Source organism: Eublepharis macularius, chromosome 1 (assembly GCF_028583425.1).
Source record: "Eublepharis macularius isolate TG4126 chromosome 1, MPM_Emac_v1.0, whole genome shotgun sequence".
Classification (NCBI taxonomy): domain Eukaryota; kingdom Metazoa; phylum Chordata; class Lepidosauria; order Squamata; family Eublepharidae; genus Eublepharis; species Eublepharis macularius.
The window spans coordinates 60,190,252-60,209,724 of NC_072790.1; the positions used below are offsets into that span (position 1 = coordinate 60,190,252).

Below are 19,473 nucleotides of genomic sequence, written 5' to 3' on the forward strand. Positions count from 1 at the left end.
CTCTGAGTAAAACAGGACAGAGAGCAGATCTTTGCAGAGATGCAGTGAGCAATAATGGTTTGCCTAAGTTCATGTTAGTTTTGCAGCTGAGGTGAGAGCAGAACCAGAGGTTTCACTGCTTATACCTTTTGCACTATTCTAGTAGTAATTCTATTGAGAGAACTATTATTAAATCAATGCTTTATCTCAACAGATGGTAATGAAACATACTAAAACCATGTACAAAAAAGAGAAAGATATGCTTATTTGAGAAGGAAAAGTCCGTTCTTTAAATTCAAATAATCAAGGTGAATTTTAACTTACTAGCTCACATTTTTCAGTCCAATGGTCTTGATCCTAGATCCAATGGCACCCTTTAAACTAACTTAGAGTTTTCTATTAATGCAATCTGTTCAAAATATGTGCTAATAAGAATATGCATGCATACCAATACACAAAGGAGAAGGATAGTTCCAACGGCGAACAGTTCCAGGCATACAAGAAATATGAGAACGTCCCTAAAAAAAAAAAAAAGCTGCATCATTTCCTTTCCCCCTGTTTTTCGTTGGTAATTTAACACAACGATTTTAACAAGACAAAGACAACACTAGTGTTGCTGCTAAAATCCTTTTGCCAATTAATCTCTCCCTCTGCACTTTTATGACTCTTGACAGTTTTCTAATTAAGGTTAAACAAAAGACTAGTGCAATAATTAGAATTCTTTTAAAATGGGAAACAAGTTGTGCCACATGTCTTAAGAAATTGTTTCACTATCGCTGTTCTGAACTTAATTATTGCATAAGTTTGCAGAGTGGTATAAAGTTCTTATTTTTATAGCCTACTGCAGTACAGAAAAGGCACTTTTTTCAAGGCAAAATAAGCACTTTTTTCAGTGGATTGGTATAACACGAATAAGCCATATTGTCTTAAATGTACATATGTACAGAAATATCCTATTCTTTTTTGTTTGTTTGTTTTATGCAACTGTAACTGCCATGGCTTTATACAAAGAATCCCGGGAAGTGTAATTTGAGGAGGATACTGAGAATGCTGTTAGGGATATCCAATATCTCTGCCATCATAACTACAGTTCTTTGGAGAGAAGGAATGACAATTGAGGTGGTATGTCTGTAGCATATATTGCTGTCTCAACATACACAAACATTGAAAAGTATCCAGTTGAACATCCACTGAGTTAAATGGATTTGAGCTTGCCAGTCTGGACTATAACCAACAGGTATGTTGGGGACTGCTGAAAATCCCGGTCATGCATCTGAAAGAAATTAAATATTCTATAGTATTAGTAGAAACTGCAGTTTTAAACACTCAGTCTCCAGAAAAAAATGTAGGTAATTTCTTATTGTGAAATTCAAACCATCTATGCTAATAAACTAACATTCTGCGTTTCACGGCATATTCGTTATTTGAAATTCAGATATGCCAGTGGGAGACTATAGTAGATGGTTCAGGTGCCCTGTATAATCTTTGTTGTAAATGTGGTGTAGTATTTTTAAAATGAGAGAGAAGCAACCTAATCTAGTTATAAAAAATATTGGGACAAGTAGTATCTCCCCATAAAATCTATCGATGGAGCATTTATACTTCTGCCAGTCATCTGTGTGCTTCCTTTATTCAGTATACCATCCACTTTTGAGGAGTGTAGGGATTAGGTGTTGTGCTCCCAAAAATGCTGCTCCTGGGAGATAAGGAACATCTAGGAACAGCACAAGGCATGGATCTGAAGTGGAAGGAGGGGTTCAGCACAAGCCTCTTCATGAAGAATACCTATTGCTGGAACCAACCTGTTCTGTTAACAAAGTACTTGACCAAGAACTGCCATATTTCTTCTTGAAAACCACTGATGAGAGCATGGACTTTTTATTTGTGTTACATCAGCCACAGACATTCCAGGGGTATGTCTTTCCACTGGTCTAAATTTTAGATTACATTTGATATTTATACTTTAGGTCATCATCTGATTGCTTTATTCTGTGGGTTACATTACAACCCATCAATTGTTGACCTCTCTATGTATGCTGACATGCTTGTTAACATTTGCAGTATCGACAGGATGGTCAATACACTGTAACAGATTTCTCACTGTAATTTGGACATGTTCAGACCTTCCATGTAGGATTCTGCAAAAGAAGACCCAATTTGATGTTTTCATTTCCATTCTAGAATTTGGTAGTACCAGCATTAGTTCAAAGCCTATAGCTCATTAACATTTTTGCAATTGGATTTAAATACATACATTGATATCTAAATCAGGGAAGAGTGGATTAATATATTCTTAAATTATCATAATATGGCAATTACTGTTGATCTAAAGAAATTACTGTCGATCTAAGTACTACAAAATGGTCAGATTTGACAAGTAAGACCTTTTTACTTGTGAGAAGCAAGAGTATAAGTGTTCTAATTTGGTAAAAGAAGTCTTGAATATAAAGAAGAAAATGCAATAATGCAACATGTTACTAGGCACTGGTTTTATGAATGCAAATTTATTTGCTTTGGTGAGCGTAATCAGAATTAACAACCAAATAATTCTAGTTGCAAAGATATCAATTAGGGCTAGAATGAAATAATACTGTTCAGGTGTTCCTTGAAAGGCAAATCAAAGAGAAGTATTCAAAGAAGCAAGCAACGCATGTCTAAAATATTCTGGAAAGAAGAAATCTTTTGTACATAATTTGCAAGGAAGGTCCAACTCTTGCTTGTGATTAAGTCTCACAATTCAAGGAAGTTATATTCAAGTAAAGATGAATAGGTTTGGGCTGCAACTTGCTCCACTGATTTAAAGAGACTTAAGCCATATTAGTCCAAAGCAAAATCCAAACAGAAAACATAGTCTGGTGTAGCATTTAGAGTGCTGGACTAGGATCTGGAAGATCCAGGTTGGAACTCGTACTCTGCCATGGAAGTTCTCTGGGTGACACACTCTCTCAGTCCAACCTCTTACAGGGTTGTTGTGAGCATAAAATGGAAGAGAGGAGAATGATGTAAGTTGTTTTGGGTCGCCATTGGGGATAAAGGGAGAGTATAAATGAAGTAAAATAAAATGTTTTTACACTTTAAATTGGATTTTTCAACGATATCACTGTTACAATTGTAAATACAGCGTGCACTAGCTGTTAAAATGTCTGCAATCCAGCTTCCATGTTCATTGAGTCCTCAAGTACATTCATGAAAATGGGATAGTAAAATTCTAAATTTATTTGGTATCTTGCTGTAAATTATTTTTTCACTACATTTATACCATTAGATTTGCCTTATAATCTGAAATATATTTTGCTGAGGTGGTCACAGAAAATACAAAAAAGAAACAGCTAAAGTAGTTTCTTTAACTGCAGCACTTGATGCTGACAGGGTAACCAGGCAATGCCTGGCAACTAGTGGGACGGTTGTGGGGGCGGGGAGAGAATCCTAGGAGAAAAATTGCAAAGGAAAATAAGGTCTACTTCCAGAAAGTCCTTACCATACAATTCTGGTAATTCCTAGAGCTACCCAGAAGTATGGTAAAGTACTTCTGAATTAATGGTACAGTGTTTTCTTGACTGACCCTTTGTTTTTCTGGGTAGCTCAAAGAATTGCCAGAACTCTATGGTAAGAACTTCTTGTAAGTAGACAATGCCTTATTTTCTTCTTAATTTTTTGTCTGCTACCGTTTCCAGAAGCAGCAGGCAACAAGACCCTAGGGCAGGGAATCCCCTGCCCCAACAGGGGCTTGGCAACTCTAGATGCTGATGGGGAAAAGTATGCACATTTTTTATTTACACAGTACTCTTCAGCAGTTACATATTCTGCTCACTCTGAATATCAGGGAATGACTGATACATTTCACCAAAAGGAGTTGCATAGAAAATAATACAGTGCCACTTTTAAAATCTGGGGATGTGCAAAGTGGGAACAACATATACAACATTTTGAAAGAGAATGGGAGTACCTGTAATGTGTATCCTGGCTCACATCGAAATGACAAAACATCATTCACCATATATCTATCGCCCACTTTGAATCCATTGCTAGGAATGACAGGTTCTGGACAGGCAGCAAGGCCTACAGCTAAAATAAAGGGAGGAAAGGATACAAAAATATGTTAAAATGTCATGTTTTTCTGCTGTTTTGTTTGTTTGGTTAGCACTTAAATTCATCTAAGTATTTTGTGCAGAACTGGATAAAAGTCAAGTCCTTGCTTGAACACTCACAGTACTAGGTAAAACAAGACAAAGGAAGACAAGGGATAGGGTTAATATTAAGGAAGAATACATTATTTCTCACAGATACAAACTGTAATTCCCTGGAAGTGGAAAATGCCACATCTGATTTGTTCACAGTTCAATAAATTGAGTTTTTAAAAATGATGTCTTAATTATTCAAAATGTTTATTCATGCAAACAGAAGAGAAACATTTTCCTACTTTAATGAAGCATTGTTCAAATATTTATGCATACATATAGGGAATCGGCGAGGACTCATAGGGGGAAATTTCATTTTCCCTCTTGGCTTACATGAACAAAGGTATGGGTGCCTCAGCAAGATGGTCAGGGGTTGCCTAACAACTCCACAAATGGCCAGAAATATTCTACTCACATAAGCTAGTGAGCTGTCCATCAGCATTTTTTTCTTAAAGCTACATACATTGCTTCCATGATTTTAGTGCAATCTTAAGAAGGTCTACTCTGAATCTTACTGCAGTCTATTCATGGAACTTACACCTAGGAAAGTGTTCTTAGGATGGCATTATCAGAGTGCTTTTATTCTCCCAATTTATTTTGTTTTTACATTTCAGATTTTATCTGAAGACCTGGGGTTTTCTGTACCTGGCCCCATTGTGTGGATATTTTGATCTGCACTCTGGTGCCAGGTTCAGATTTAGATACATGCATGCATCTCTGTCTAAAAGAAAAAAAATGGGCAGAGCAGGGAGGAATTTCTTAAGCTACATGCTTCAGAATAACAAGAACTGCCTTCAAGGGTAGCATGCTTCTTTTGTACAGGAAATTGCTTACTGCATGCTCTTCACAGGTCATCTAACTCTTTTGGCGTAAGACATAAAACTCATTAATGTCAATGTTGATAACTCTCCCAGTGATCTCATCCTAGTTCCTGCTTGTTAAATAACTTTGCCATTCCAGCTCTGGCACGAGACATACATCCATGCACGTCATTACAGTGACCTCTAACATTTTCCAGGCATCACTGCCATCAATGACAAGAAAGCTCAGAGCACTACAATCTAGATAACATTTCTGAACATGTATTAATATTCATTGCATGACACTATCAACTAGCCAAAATAAAATTCCCTAGGCAATTTGATCCAGTGTCAAAACAGCATGTTGCTCGCTTTTTTCAGAATAGTATAATGTATCATAACGGAGAAAAAAATTGCAGCGTGTCAGTATTTAAGTTTTATGAAATCCCTGTTTGCAGTGAATAAGTATTGTATCTTCATAATAAAAAGATCATATATATAATTCCTACCATGCACATCAAAAAGTCTGCACCCAAGAATAGGGGCAATTACATGAGAAGGGGAAAAAGATTCACAGTATCCCATAGAGTTTATATCTGACATTCTTGTTGAACACACCAAGACTGCAATGACATTTCCTTGTATCAAGGCTTCTCCGCATACCTGTATTTACTCCTGAAAACTGCTGGCATTTATACAAATTCTTTGACTAAAATTTAGAATATTTCATAATTATGTCATTTCATGTCATGTACTTCAACAAGAAATTTTTGTCTGCGGTTGTCTCAGTTGCAGTGTCCATATCACTCTGTCCACACAAACACAATCCCCTACAAGTAAAATAGTGAGACTTCATTTAGTGAGGAAATGAAAGAGGTGAAGAAGGAGGAATGCAAAGGGATTCAGGATTTATTCTCATTTGATTTTTTGTAATTTGTCCTCGGGGAGATGACTGTTTTACATTGTTGATCCATTAAAATTGTACTACTACTCTGAGGACTGTTTTATGAGGATCATTTCATGCTGCTAAATGTTTACAGAGGTTTTATGCTCTATCTGGGTTTTAATAATCATAAATTAAAGGATTTTATATATTTTTTATATTTTATGATTTATAATATTTTACCTTGTAAGCGACCTCAAGCATGTCCTCTGGAGGCAGGGGAAGAAGCGTGGAAGACCTTGTTAGCTGGGTAGTAGCAGCTATGTAAGATCCGGCTAAATATGTTTCTCTTCTACTACTTAATACCAGAGTATACCTACAGCCATAAGCCCTTGAACATCAGCCGAAGAATCTGCCCTGTATTCCCCCTTTCCTCATTTGATTCTCCTGTAATTTTTTGTACTGCATTTGTGTGTTTTGTAAGCTGCTAAGGAGGCTTGCTGCATTATCTGTGGGCTACACTGCAACAGGTAGTAAGGCTGGGGTGAAGGACAGGATGTTGTCCTCAATGGAGGCAATGGGTGATAGTGGGAGTGGAGTGAAGGAGAGGTCTGGCTTCAAACCAACAACTTTCCTGGTCTTCACTACCATTCACTGGCAACAAAGGAGGCAGATGGACAGTATCCCTCTCTCCCTCCTTCAGTGCCAGCTGCAGCTGGAGATACCTGTCACAAAGTGGTGGTTTTGGATCAGTGTGCCAGATCCACTAGAATGAGTTATACCAACTAGGCTGCTTGTTATCCTTTTCAGGGTCCCCTTAAGTGATCCTGGGGAAGCCGAAGGCTACAAGCCAGGTTTGGCCATTGCATGCTTTACCCTGGGTGGCAGGGACTGCTGGGTAGACATGGGAACAAACTGAAATACGAATCAAATTCTGTGACGAATCAGGCCGTGGTTTTCATGAAATTCATAACTTTTTGAGCCAATTCATTCAATTCGTGAATGATTCATGATACCAGACAGGCTGGTGTCAATCCATTGATTCCCTAGGCAACATAGGCCCAGAATGTCTGCAGACTTTTTGTTGCTATTGGAAACCCCAGTCTTAGCCCACATAACCTTGATAGGCAGCTCTCCCTACCAACTGGAGAGCTTCCATTCTGTCCTATACAGCAAGGAGCATGGGGGGGGGAGAGGGTTAATCCCCTAGGCACCTGAGGAGATGGGCCTTCTGTAGCCATGGGAACACCAATCTCATCCTTCCAAACCCTGTTAGGCAGGACTGTCTGCCAACCAGAGACCTCCTATTCTGCTCTATATGAGAATTTCTTATGTAAGGTACAGCTCTCTGCCTCGTGCTTTTTGCTATCCCATGGTTCCCCCCTCAACCAGGGGCTGGGGGGGAGGTGTCATTGGCTGGTAGGCAGGTCAGCTGATGCTGGGATACATGCCCTACGCAGCACCAATGCTTTGTGAGCTGTAAATCAATAAAGTTGTGGTCTCTTTCAACTCCATCATGGTTGTCTGGTATGTTCTGTTGCCTTGCACCTTGCTCTCCCCTCCCCATCAGTGCTGACCTGCAACTGTTGTACTTAATTACAAAATGTTTCAATGACAAATAACAAGCGGTTTGCTTCTTTGTCTATTATTGTTTATTTATTTATACGCTGCTCTTCTATTTACAAGGCAGCTTACAGAAGGGAGTTTAAAATGTTAACTACTTTTAAAACAATGACATTAATTGAATTAAATTAACCAGCAATGAAAACCAGAAACAATAACAAGCCAACTACTGTGTCATGGCCCAGTCAGAGAGTGAGGTCTCCTCTGGAGGAGAGGAGCCTCGTGTAGCCAGCCAGGACTCCTCAGGAGAAGAGGAGCCCTGTGTAGCCAGCCCTAGCCCTGATTCAGCAGAAGCCAGCAATCAGGAGCAACAGCTGCTGGCTGATCAGAGCTTGCAGCCAGCAGCTGAGACACCAGCACCCTCTAGCTCCAACACCACAGGGGAAGCTCAGCCAGGGACTTCTACAGGTGCAGCGCAGCCAAGAGCCTCCACCCCCCCCCCAGGTTCACCCACGCCCAAGGAACGCCACAGGCAGCACCAGAGACTGGAACTGCAAGAGAGACGGCGCAGTGCTCGCCTCTTGAGCCAACGCCAGCTGCCGGAGAGTGACGATGAGTAGCATCAGGATGGAGCCCCAGCAGCTGGCTGAAAACCACACCTGTCTATAAGAGCCAGTCTGGAGGAACTGCCGGGTGTGGAAGCAACGTGTCTACTGTTTGCAACCGCTCTGTGTTCTGTGGACCTTGCCTGTGCCTGCTTTTGGACCTGATGCTATTGGTGACTGACCTTGGACTGTGCCTGACCTTGCTCTTGGACTCTGGACTCACTCCTGGCTTTATCTTGTGCTCTGACCACCGGTTTGACCTGGCTTTAGCTCTTGGAACTCCCCTCAGACTCTGGCATTAAGGTTTGGACTTGAACCACCCTGCTTGGGCTGGCCTGGCCCAGCCCATGACATACTGCGATGTTTTGAATCTAAGTATTAACTTACTCCAAGAAGATCCATTTCTATTTTTAATGGTATGTTTTATCTTTCAGTAATATTTGTTTTATTTTAAATATACAAGCATCAACATAACACACAACTCAGCTTTTGGAACTTCTTTCAAACAGAAAATTATTTCTTCATACACAGCTGCCCCCTGACCTTATCTGGGGGTGTTACCTTATACTCACATAGTACTTAAAAGTTATTAGGGTGTTAACTTTTAACAATTAATTGTAATTGAAGAAACTTGACCATTCTGAGTCATGAATTAATATATATAATATGTGTATATATATATATACACACAGCCTGCAGCTACTGCACTGGGGAAGAGGAGGTAATTTAACTGCCTAAATCCCAAACAACTGATGTTCAACATGAGAGCAATTTTTCTGTTGACTTATGGCAATACGGTCAGGAAAGCCATGTTGAAACTTTCATCTCAAACACGTAAAAACATGGACTTTTGAAGCAAACCAGAGTAGTTGCAAACTTCAGTTACCCGTATTCATTCTGCTACTGTAAAAAAAAGTGTGCAGCGTTAGTTTGTTACGTTTCCAGTCAGCATGTTATATCTTGCCTTCCCCTTAGAAACATTCTATCTGCATTACTTTCTAAACTTTACTCAAGCCTAAAGTGTGACCAAGACACAAATGCTACTTTCAGATGTTGCATTAATCTCACAGTATTCATATACAATGATAACAATGTCTTTAAATCATTTCACCTCCATGGTATCTATGCCTCCACACCCTTTGAAATACAGGACTCCCCTGGGTTTTCTAACACCCTGCTGTTATCTATAAACTTTTTGGCTGCAATGGTTTTTATCTTAACTTGGGAAAGGAACTGCTTCCTATATTCTCCGTGTCACAAACTGGTTGAGGGACAATATAATAAGAATGAGAAGAGGCTTTTCCTCTTCCTGTACAGCAAGTGCAATACATGATCAAGGCCACTGTCCAAGTTTTACCCTTAATGTGGCTCAAAGGTTAGGCAAAACAGAAAATTACACAGGATCTATAAAAGGGTATTTTCACAAACAGTATTAAGTGCATCATCTGAATTTCAAATATTTGTGACAGGAATTAAGTCCTGAAGATATCTTCTAAGACAAACATCAACAACAAAAACCTTTAAGATGGGAAATACCTTAATCTTTCTGTCCATACATTTTTAACTTGCCCTTCTTTCAAAGAGTTCCAAGTCACATGCATATTTCCCCCCTTTCCCATTTTTATCCTTACAGCTCATAACCCTTGGCTTTGTGTGTAGATTATTCTTACTAGATGGAATTAACTGTCTCAAACTTATTTAGGAGAAAATTAAGAGATTATTAAACAAGCAAGCATGAGAAAAAGATTTTTCTAAAATGATATCCTTTCTTCAAATTTTTTTAGCAAAAAACAAAATAGTTCAGAATATATATGGGGACAAGTTGAAACAACTGAAATATATCAATACACCATCAATTCTGTTTGCAAATGAAAGAAACATTGTTCACAGTGAGTAAACATGTTTCACAATGGTCTTTTAATAATATTTCTAACTCTTAATCGATAGAGTCACTCATTCTGTTAAAATTATACGAGTATATCAGCACCAAAGGTGCTGCTCTGTATTCTGGACAATTTTCTATGTAGCCAGCTTGATTACATTATTATCATCTACCCCTACTGCAATTACTTTGCTTACAAAGCTATTAAGTTCTATCAGGCAGGAGGGATGTTTGTTCATAGAGTTAAAGCCATCAGAAAGAAAAAGAAACACGCTTTGCTGCCTAGTACCCTGACACGAACCATTTTAATTGGAAGTAAATGCTATTGATTTCAACAAGGCTTACACTCAAATAAATTTCTTAGGACTAGATTGTTAAAACAAGCTCTAATAAAGCACTTCTAAACACAAAACACCTCATTTTACTTTTACCATACTGTATTTACCATATTTACTTACTTTTACTGTACTTATTTATTTAGTGAAACTTCATTTTTATCTACAGTGAAGACGCTTATCACATCAGGGCTGATTCTCAATTGGTTGCATACAAATATGATGCTCGAAAAATAAAGATTAATAATGTCTCAGATTAATTTAATACAATGTAATGGGTTATATTAATAGCTGTTCTGTTCATTTATGTTGTTATTCTAAATTGTGTTGAGGTAATTGATTATAAATGGTAAATTTAGTTATAAAGAAGTATTTGTTACAATTAGAAGTACGACCTGTTTTAGAGCTAACTCATAAGAGTTGTTAATATTTATCATTATTACTCCTTATTTATGAAGCGCCAGCAGTGCTCCTGACATTGCACTAATAGCGCACACAGAATTTAAAGCAGGTTCTTAAAAATTCAGACCTCTATTTAATACGGAAAAAAGTAAACAAAGGGAAGGGAATGCAGAAGAGAGAGCATTTAAGAACTCGTTTATAATTTTAGCAGCAGTTATTGTAGAATCTGCAGAACTGATACAAATTTAACAACAAAGGCTGAAACAGTGTTTTATCGTTTGGAAGAGAGTGCTTTTTTATAGATTGGGTCTTTTATACATTTAGAACCAAGAGTAGAATTTTTATGTTTATATTCTAGGTCAAGGATACCTTTGTCATGCAAGTCAGCATTTAACAACTGTTGGCTGCAATCCAACACAGAATTAGCTTAAACTCACTGGAACATATTGTATTGTATTTGGACTTCACAGTGTTAAACTAAGTCAGATGGCTGAGCATAACCTTGGAAATCATCAATAAGATCATTAGTCAACTAGAGATATTACCAAGCAGACTAGCCAAATCAATTCCAGATCATAACATCTATAAGTATTTGTAATATATGTCAAAGTAACAGAGTCTCAAAATATATCCTGTATAAACAAGATACATAAACTCGTTTGGTATTATCAATACATTATTTGGTTTCAAATAAATTGCAAGAAGCTTTGAATACAAATAGTGGCAATAAACAGGGAAATGGAACCACAGAATAAAGATGCCCTGTAGCTACTAGCAGGTTCTGAATATTTATTATCAGCTGGAAATCTGTCCTTTTCAAAAATGTGCACACATTAGCATTCTAAAAACATGATTATCTCAATTATGAGTATTAGCATTGATGCTTATTGGTGCATTAGCTTGTTCGCTCTTTAAAAGGAGATGGATATCAATCTGAAGCAGATCTTTAGCACCTAAATCTCACTTGGTATTACCTGAATAGTAAACATGATCTAAGAACAAAAACTTTGTAAAACTATTTATCATATCTATCTCTCTATTCATATCTATCTCTCTATCTATCTGTGCTTAAAAGCTAAGAATCACCTTGTAATATCCACTTTTACATAATACAGATGAGTCTGTGACACACATGCAGCAATCATGCAACTGTTCTACATTTGCAACGTTCAAGAGTCTGAAAAGGACATGAATGTGAGTACTTAATGAGACAGCACACAACATTCATCAAATCTCAGAAACCAATTTTCATCACATCAGTAGGGTACCATGACATTGTTTCTAAATGCTAGCTTCGAGTATATAGAACTCTAATCTCCATTTCACAATTAATCCAAGGTCTGTGTCTTTTTCATGATCTAGAGATTAATATCTTGCTGAAAAAAATCATGTCTGGGAAAAGGGAAATCTCGTTTTTTAGATAAAGCAATGAGCTTTCTGACCAACATGTACACAGCCCAAAGATGCTTACTCCGTTAAGCATCCATTGATAATGAAGATGAGGAAAAGAAGCATTTCTAAGTAGCACTTGAGTGTTCAAAGTATTTCTCATTCACAGTCTTGCTGTAATCTTTAGCACTTTTGATATCCCCACTCACGCATGGTAGCACTTCAAGAAAAAGGCAATTATTTAAAATGTGTCTGCATAACTATTAACCCCGAAAAACCTTTAGTAAAACTGTATATAAAAGACTTTTGTCAGGAGACTTCTGTTTCTGGTTGTGATGCTATTTTTATTATCTATTTGTGAAAAATTTCACTATGATCTATCTATATGTGTTGTAGAGTTGAATGTTTCTTAACAGTTTTACTCCAAACCTACTCATATCACTTTCAGCCTGTATTCTTGAATTATAGACATACGTAGATACATAGATACAGAAATGGGGAGCAGGGCTGGTGACTACCCAGCCAATAGGATGGACAGTTTAGAGGCCTTAGTAAAAAGTATTCTGCCTCTCCCACATTCACTGTGTGCTGCTAACCTTCTGTGAGTTTTCATGAGACTAGCTAGTCACTTAGGAGTTCAGCAAGAATTCTTGGGTGCCCTGCGATTGACCTGTTAAGGGGTCATTTTTCATCTGCTTTAGAGTTTCTAGAAAGTCAAATAAGCCTAGTCCTTGGGTTTGTTAGGCCATGACTAGCGAGGGCAGCAATAGGACTGATTGCTCAATATAAGTAGACTAAATTGGCAAGTACCCTGAGGTATCATGTAATGAAGAGGCATTGCTATAACAGCCCATCATTCATTATCAAACCCTTAATTATTTGTGTGACATATTAGGAGATGGGGGTGAGGCTTGGCACATCTCAGCACAGTTCGTATGCAGGCAAGAATGAAGAGGGCCACTAAAAATCACTGATGTAGTCTGGAGCCAGGGTGGAGTTGCCCAAATGATGATAGCCACTAGGCTGCCTATTGCATTCCACACTTAAAAATATTAAATATGTTAAAGTTGATGGTGTAGGTTCGCCATTTAACAGTGCAATCCTATGGAGAGTTACTCCAGTCTAAGCCCATTGCCTTCAATTGACTTAGACTGGTCTAACTCTGCATAGGATTGCCCTGTAAATGTGTTAAACCCAACATGATTGTCTTGTGTCTTCATCTGAGAGAGGTGCTTGGGAAGATAAATTCTGACAGGAATCAATAGCAGCCAGGGGAATTCTTGAGAAACTGAATAACTTTAACCTGATGCCTACAGGCCATAAAGCTTTCTGGGAGACATTCCATAAATAAGTTGCCACAACTTAAAAATCCCTGCCACCAGTTTCCACACTCTTTTACTTCACAAGAAGGAAGAACTCAGAGCAGGACCTCAGTAGGAAGTAAATACAATTGAGAAGGCACAGAAATAATTTAGTAACAGTCTGATGTATCACATGTATCATTTACTAATTTACACATTATGTAAAAAAACAACCACTTACTTTTGTATTCCAAGTGAAAACCAGCAGCTGCCACACTAATATCAGAATGAAAGTGCAGGTAAAGTTGATTGGAGGTGCTGTTCAATAATGCTGGCACTGTGGTACCTGCCCACCCCCAATAGAATAAATCTAGTTTATCATAAGAAGATCTTTGCAGCATAGTCAGAGAAGCAAAATTTAAATTGTTCCCTCAACAAAGCATTTACTATATGACAGGGATAATCACATAAACATATCTAGGACTTCAGTCCTATGCAAACTCAGTAGGACTTGTAGAAAGCCAAATATTAAAAGGAGCAGGAAGTACAACTCTCCCCAGTCTTGTGCATTATCTGTTAATTAACTTGATAGTGTTAATATTATTCTATCATATGAGGACAATATTTGATCTTAAAATACCAGTTGCATGAACACAGGAACAAATAACTACTCCATATATAAGTTATTATCCACATGAAGGATTTGATTTTTCAGTCATTATACATTTCTCTTTCAAACAAAATAAATAAATGCAAACTTGGGAATAGAAAGGACTGGCTGAAAGCAGAAAGACTGACAGCAGTCTTATATGTTTGACTTTGGTATCTGACATATACTTTCAAACTATGATAGCAGACAAGTCTTTCAACAGCTTTATTGTGGATCTGAGTTGCAAACTATGGTTTGGATCCAGCAGAAGGACCTTGTGAGAACCACCTTGATCATCTTAACACGCCCCCTCCCCAGAGCCATTTTCATCCCTGGAAAGTTTGTAAGCCACATGGCTTGGAAGGGTGCCCCCTTCTTCCTCTTCCAGCAGCAGAGCTTCGCTCATGCAAGAGGCAGGAAGGAGCAATTTTGCCTTCTTCCCATTCACCTCTGCAGCTGCCCTACCAATATGGCTACTACTCTAATGGTGTAATCCTAAGAAGAATCATTTAAATCTAAGCCCATTGATTTCAGTGGGCTTAGACTGGAGTAACTCTGCTCAGGATCGAACTGTAAAATTGTAATTGTTAGCACCTTCCACTATTGGATCACAGAATGCAGTAATAATTCAACAATTTCACTACATGCCAAGAGATAAAATTCTAGGATTATGGGGCAAAATGAAAACTAATAAATCTGCAAGTCCAGATGGCACACCCAAGTGTTCTTAAAGAACTCAGATCTGAAACTGTTGAAGTACTAACAAGTATCTGTAACTTGTCCCTAAAATCAGCTTCGGTGCCAGATGACTGGAAAATAATAAATGTCATCCCAATTTTTAAAAAGGGATTCAGAGGGTATCCAGGAAATTACAGGCCAATTAACCTAAAAACTATTCCAGGTAACTTAGTAGAAACTGTTTCTAAAGAGAATTATTCTCATGTGGAACAAAGCCTGCTGAGGAAAAATCAGTGTGGCTTCTGCAAATGGAAGTCCTGCCCCACAAACCTTTGGAAGTTCTTTAAGGTCTTTAACAAGCATGCAGATAAAGGTGATCTGGTAAACATCATATACTTAGACTTTCAAAAAGCTTCTGACAAGATACCTTACCAAAGAGTTCTGAATGAACTTAGTAATCATAGGATAAGAGGATGGGTTCTCTTATGGATAAAAAGTCAGCCAAGTTTGCAGATGATACTAAATTATTCAAGATGGTGAAAAACAAGGCTTAGTGTAATTAGAGAAGGATCTCTCTAAATAGGGTGAGTGGGTGACAACATGGTAAATGCAGTTCAACTTGGGTAAGTGTAACATGATGTATATTTGGAGAAACTTCGCTCCCCCACCTCTAATTTTAAATATATGTTGGCTGAGACTGAGACTGAAAGAGATCTTCAGGTTGTGGTGGAAAATGTTGATCAAGTGTGCAAGACCAGTGAAAAGGGCAAATTCTATTCTGGGAATTATTAGTAAAGGAACTGAAAATAAAATTGCCGATATTTCAATGCCCTTGTGTGTGAAGTTGGACCTGTATTTATAGTTTGGTGTAGGGGTGTGCACTGGGGGAATATTTGGTTTTCCCGCTTCGGGTTTACCCAAAGCAGGGAAAAGATTTGGCCAATAGGGCGGCAGGGAAGGCCGCAGCTGACACTTCCGCCGCCCTTGCCGCCGCTTCGTTTCCCCCCCCCCAAACCGGGAACCTGAAGCGCACACCCCTAGTTTGGTGTACCTATGTATGCTGTGATTAACGAATTCCAAGTAAGAATTAATGTGTGGTTTAAGCTATGCAATTACTAATATAACTCTTGTCTGTCCTATTTTATAGTTGGGGCTGAAGACTGGTCATTGAGACCAGTGCGTGTAAGCGGTAAGTGACTGAGGCCAAAAGAAAGAGGAATTTCAGTTTCAGCAAATCCAGGGGAAAGCCACAAGAGACTCGGTGTACATAATGCCCCTCCTTGCTCACCCAAAACAGCTTTCAGTTGAAGTGCTGGCTTGATGTCTTAACCAGAAAGCAGAATAAACCCTGAAGCTAGCTTGACTAATACACGAGATGCCTGTGACTTCCAGAGGAAGAATAAAAGAAAGTTGGCTGCAGCTGACAGCCCAGCCAGTGGAAATGGGGAGGAGACAGAAGTCCCTGGAGGAGGTGAAGATTTCCAACCCACTGACCTGCCAGGTGCTGATGCAAACTATAATTTCAGGAAGACGGCAAAGACAACAGCAGCAAACGTGAGGTTTTTATGGCTTAGGGTATAAAAGACTTCAGTAGTGCAAATCAGTAATGCAAATGCATTATTGAGTTTAATTGATCATGAACCAGAAGAACTATAGATTGAAACCAGAGATATTATCAAGGAAGAATATGCAGAGACTATTTCTGTTGCCAAAAGACAGGAGAAGCCCAGATGATTAACTGAGGAAACTCTTAAAATTGCTAAAGATAAACAAGAAGCAAAAGTAAAAAGTGACAGAAATAGAATCAGAATTCTAAATGCAGTTTTTCAGTGACACACACACACAGACAAAGAGATCTATTACAATAACTAATACAGAGAAATAGAAGAGAACAACAAAAAAGGGAAAAATCGAAAGATCTGTTCCACAAAATCTAGGGAATCAAAGGGAAATTCAAACCATGGATAGGGATGCTGCAAGATCAACATGGAAATATAGTATTTGATCAGGATAAAAGGAGGAGGGAAACAATCTACTGAAAACTATACTGAAGAGAATCTTTTGATGAAGAACCTGAAATCTTAGAAAGTGAAGGTGCATTCAAAGCAATTGGGAGAAACAAGTCATCAGGAGTAGATGGTATACCAATAGTGCTATTTCAAGCTACAGAAACAGAGTCCATCAAAATCTTAACAAGAATATGTCAACAAATATGAAAAATGAAACAATGGCTCCCAGACTGAAAACGCTCTACTTACATTCCACTTCTGAAAAAGGGGATGCCAAAGAGTGCAGCAACTACTGGGCCACTGCATTGATTTCCCACACAAGCAAGAGTTGCTCAAAATTATAGAACAAAAACTTTTACTATATGGAATGAGAAATGCCAGACATTCAAACTGGATTTAGAAAAGGAAGAGGCACTAGAGATATCACTGCTAATTTATGATGGTTAATGAAAAGTATCAGAAAATTTCAGAAGAAAATCAGTCTGTTTTAGATTACTGCAAAGCTTTTGACTGTGGGGATCATGAAAAGCTATGGATGGTATTAAAAAAAAAAACAGGTATGCCACGACATCTGATTGTTTCAATGCACAACCTGTATTCTGGATGAGAGGCTGCTATTAGGACAGAGAATGGGTAAACTAAATGGTTTCCAACTGGCAAAGGTATCGGACAAGGGTGTATCTTCCTATCAGTTCAATCTATATGCAGAACATATCATAAGGAAAGATGGATTAGATTTAGAAGAAGCTGAGTGAAAGTTAGTGGAAGGAACATTAACTTTTTATGATATGCAGATGACACTGCATTACTGGCAAAAAATAGTAAAAACTTGAAACAACTACTGATGAAGGTTAAAGAAGTAAGTGCCAAAGCAGGATTACAGCTGAACATTAAGAAGACAAAAGTTATGGTTAGCAAGGAATTAAACAATTTCAATGATGACAATAAAGAAACTGAAATTGTTTAAGATTTTCTATTCCTTGGTTCAATCATCAACCAAAAGGGAGACTGCAACCAAGAAATCAGAATGAAATTGAGACTTGGAAGAGCAGCCATGAAGGTACTAGAGAAGATCCTTAAGGATAAGGCTATGTCACTGGGAACCATGATAATTCATACTATGGTATTTCCTATTACTATGTATGGATGTTAGGTGGACACTGAAGAAAGGATTCATTTGAAGTGTGGTGCTGGAGGAGAGTTTTACCAATACCATTGATGGCCAAAAAGATAAATAAGTGGGCTCTTGCTCAAAATAAAGTCTGAATTCTCCCTAGAAGCTAAAATGACAAACCTGAAACTACTGTACTTTGATCACATCATGAGAAGACAAGACTCAATGGAAAAGGCAATAATGCTAGAAAAAGTGAAGCAGAGCAGGAAAAGAGAAGGACCCCAAATGGCTTGACTTAATAAAGGAGGCAATGCCTTCCAGTTTGCAAGATCATTTATAGAATCACCATAAGTTGGAAACAACTTGATGGCACATTTCACACATAAAAGGACTAAGAGCAGAACCAGAAGTCACAATCCTGACTATCTTTGACTCTCAGATTTCAATTGCCAGGAGCTGCAATGAAAGGTACATGAGTGTGTGGCATACTGGGTAACTGATGAGTGTGTGAGACAGTGATGTGGAAGCCTCCACATAGATTACTTTAATTCTCTCATGTAATTCAACAAAAATAGCATTTGGATTCAACTGAACATTTTCCTCAGTCTCCTCTCTCATATGGGGGATAAGATCTTGCGTGGCTTGGGTGAGTGGGCATGGGGCCTGATCATCCTTCTGCTTCACTAGGACATGAAGCAAGCTGAATTCGTCTTTAACATTTGTAGAAATCTATGGTGTGACCTCATTTGGAATGCTACGTGGAATTCTGATCGCTGTATCTCAAAAATGATATTGCAGAGCTAGAAAAAGTACAAAGGAGGACAACCAAAACAATTATGGGGTTGGAACACTTTTTCCATGAGGAACGGCTGGAGAGACTGGGACTTTTCAGGCTAAAAAAAGACAGCTAAGGGAAGACATAAAAGAGGTTTGTAACATTGTGCAGAGGGTGTAGAAAGTGGGCAGAGAGAAGTTTTTTTCCCCCTTTTACTATTATACTAGAACTCAGGGTCATCCACTGAAGTTGTTGAGAAATAGGTTCAGGACAGACAAAAGGAAATACTACTTTACTCAATTAATAATTAAACCGTAGAATTCACGGCCAGTAGAGCACAGATGAGCTTTAAAATGGGTTGGACAGATTCATGGAGGAGAGATCCATCAATGCCTACTAGAGTTATTATGTACTGGGGAATTTCTTTTTCTGAAATTCACTTTTTAGTGATAGCCATTGATTCCTCTTATTCTTTCTTTTCTTTTAAGAGCAGGATTTCTCCTTCATTTCTCTTCAAAGAGAGATCAAGGTGCCCTTGCAGTTTTTTTATGTTATACACCCCAAGGTGGTGGTCTAGCAGAAGGATAGGAAGGCTTGGGAAGACATTGCCTGCCTCTGAGAATCTATAGAGTGAAATTAGGAAGTTTTACAGAACCTCCATTCCTGTCCTTCCTTTCTTCACATTTCTCTTTGATCAAAAAGGAATTGATTAAAAATGGCCTCCAAATTCATTCCTAAGAAGAGGAAAAGAAAAGGATTGTTGGATTTCAGGGGAAACAAGGATAAAAGGAATTAAGAGAACAACCCTAAGGCTACTAGCCACAGTGACAGAAGGGAGCATCAATAAGCAGAGGCAACAAATCTCTGAATACTAGTGCTGGGAGTCATCATCAGGGGATGGCCTTTGCCTCTATGACCTGCTTGTTTGGTC

The 19,473-nt window shown here is 38.3% G+C and overlaps 1 protein-coding gene across 1 annotated transcript in view; it reads right to left on the reverse strand.

The window, feature by feature from the left end:
• The window catches only part of CSMD1 (CUB and Sushi multiple domains 1), a 1,321,894-nt gene that overhangs the window by 171,124 nt on the left and 1,131,297 nt on the right, over window positions 1–19,473 (reverse strand). Inside the window, exons 38-40 of the mRNA XM_054971211.1 lie at window positions 13,559–13,663; window positions 3,926–4,044; window positions 428–497 (exon numbers count right to left, since the gene is read on the reverse strand). Coding sequence (XP_054827186.1) covers window positions 428–497; window positions 3,926–4,044; window positions 13,559–13,663 — 294 coding nt within the window. The remainder of the gene's footprint in view (window positions 1–427; window positions 498–3,925; window positions 4,045–13,558; window positions 13,664–19,473) is intronic.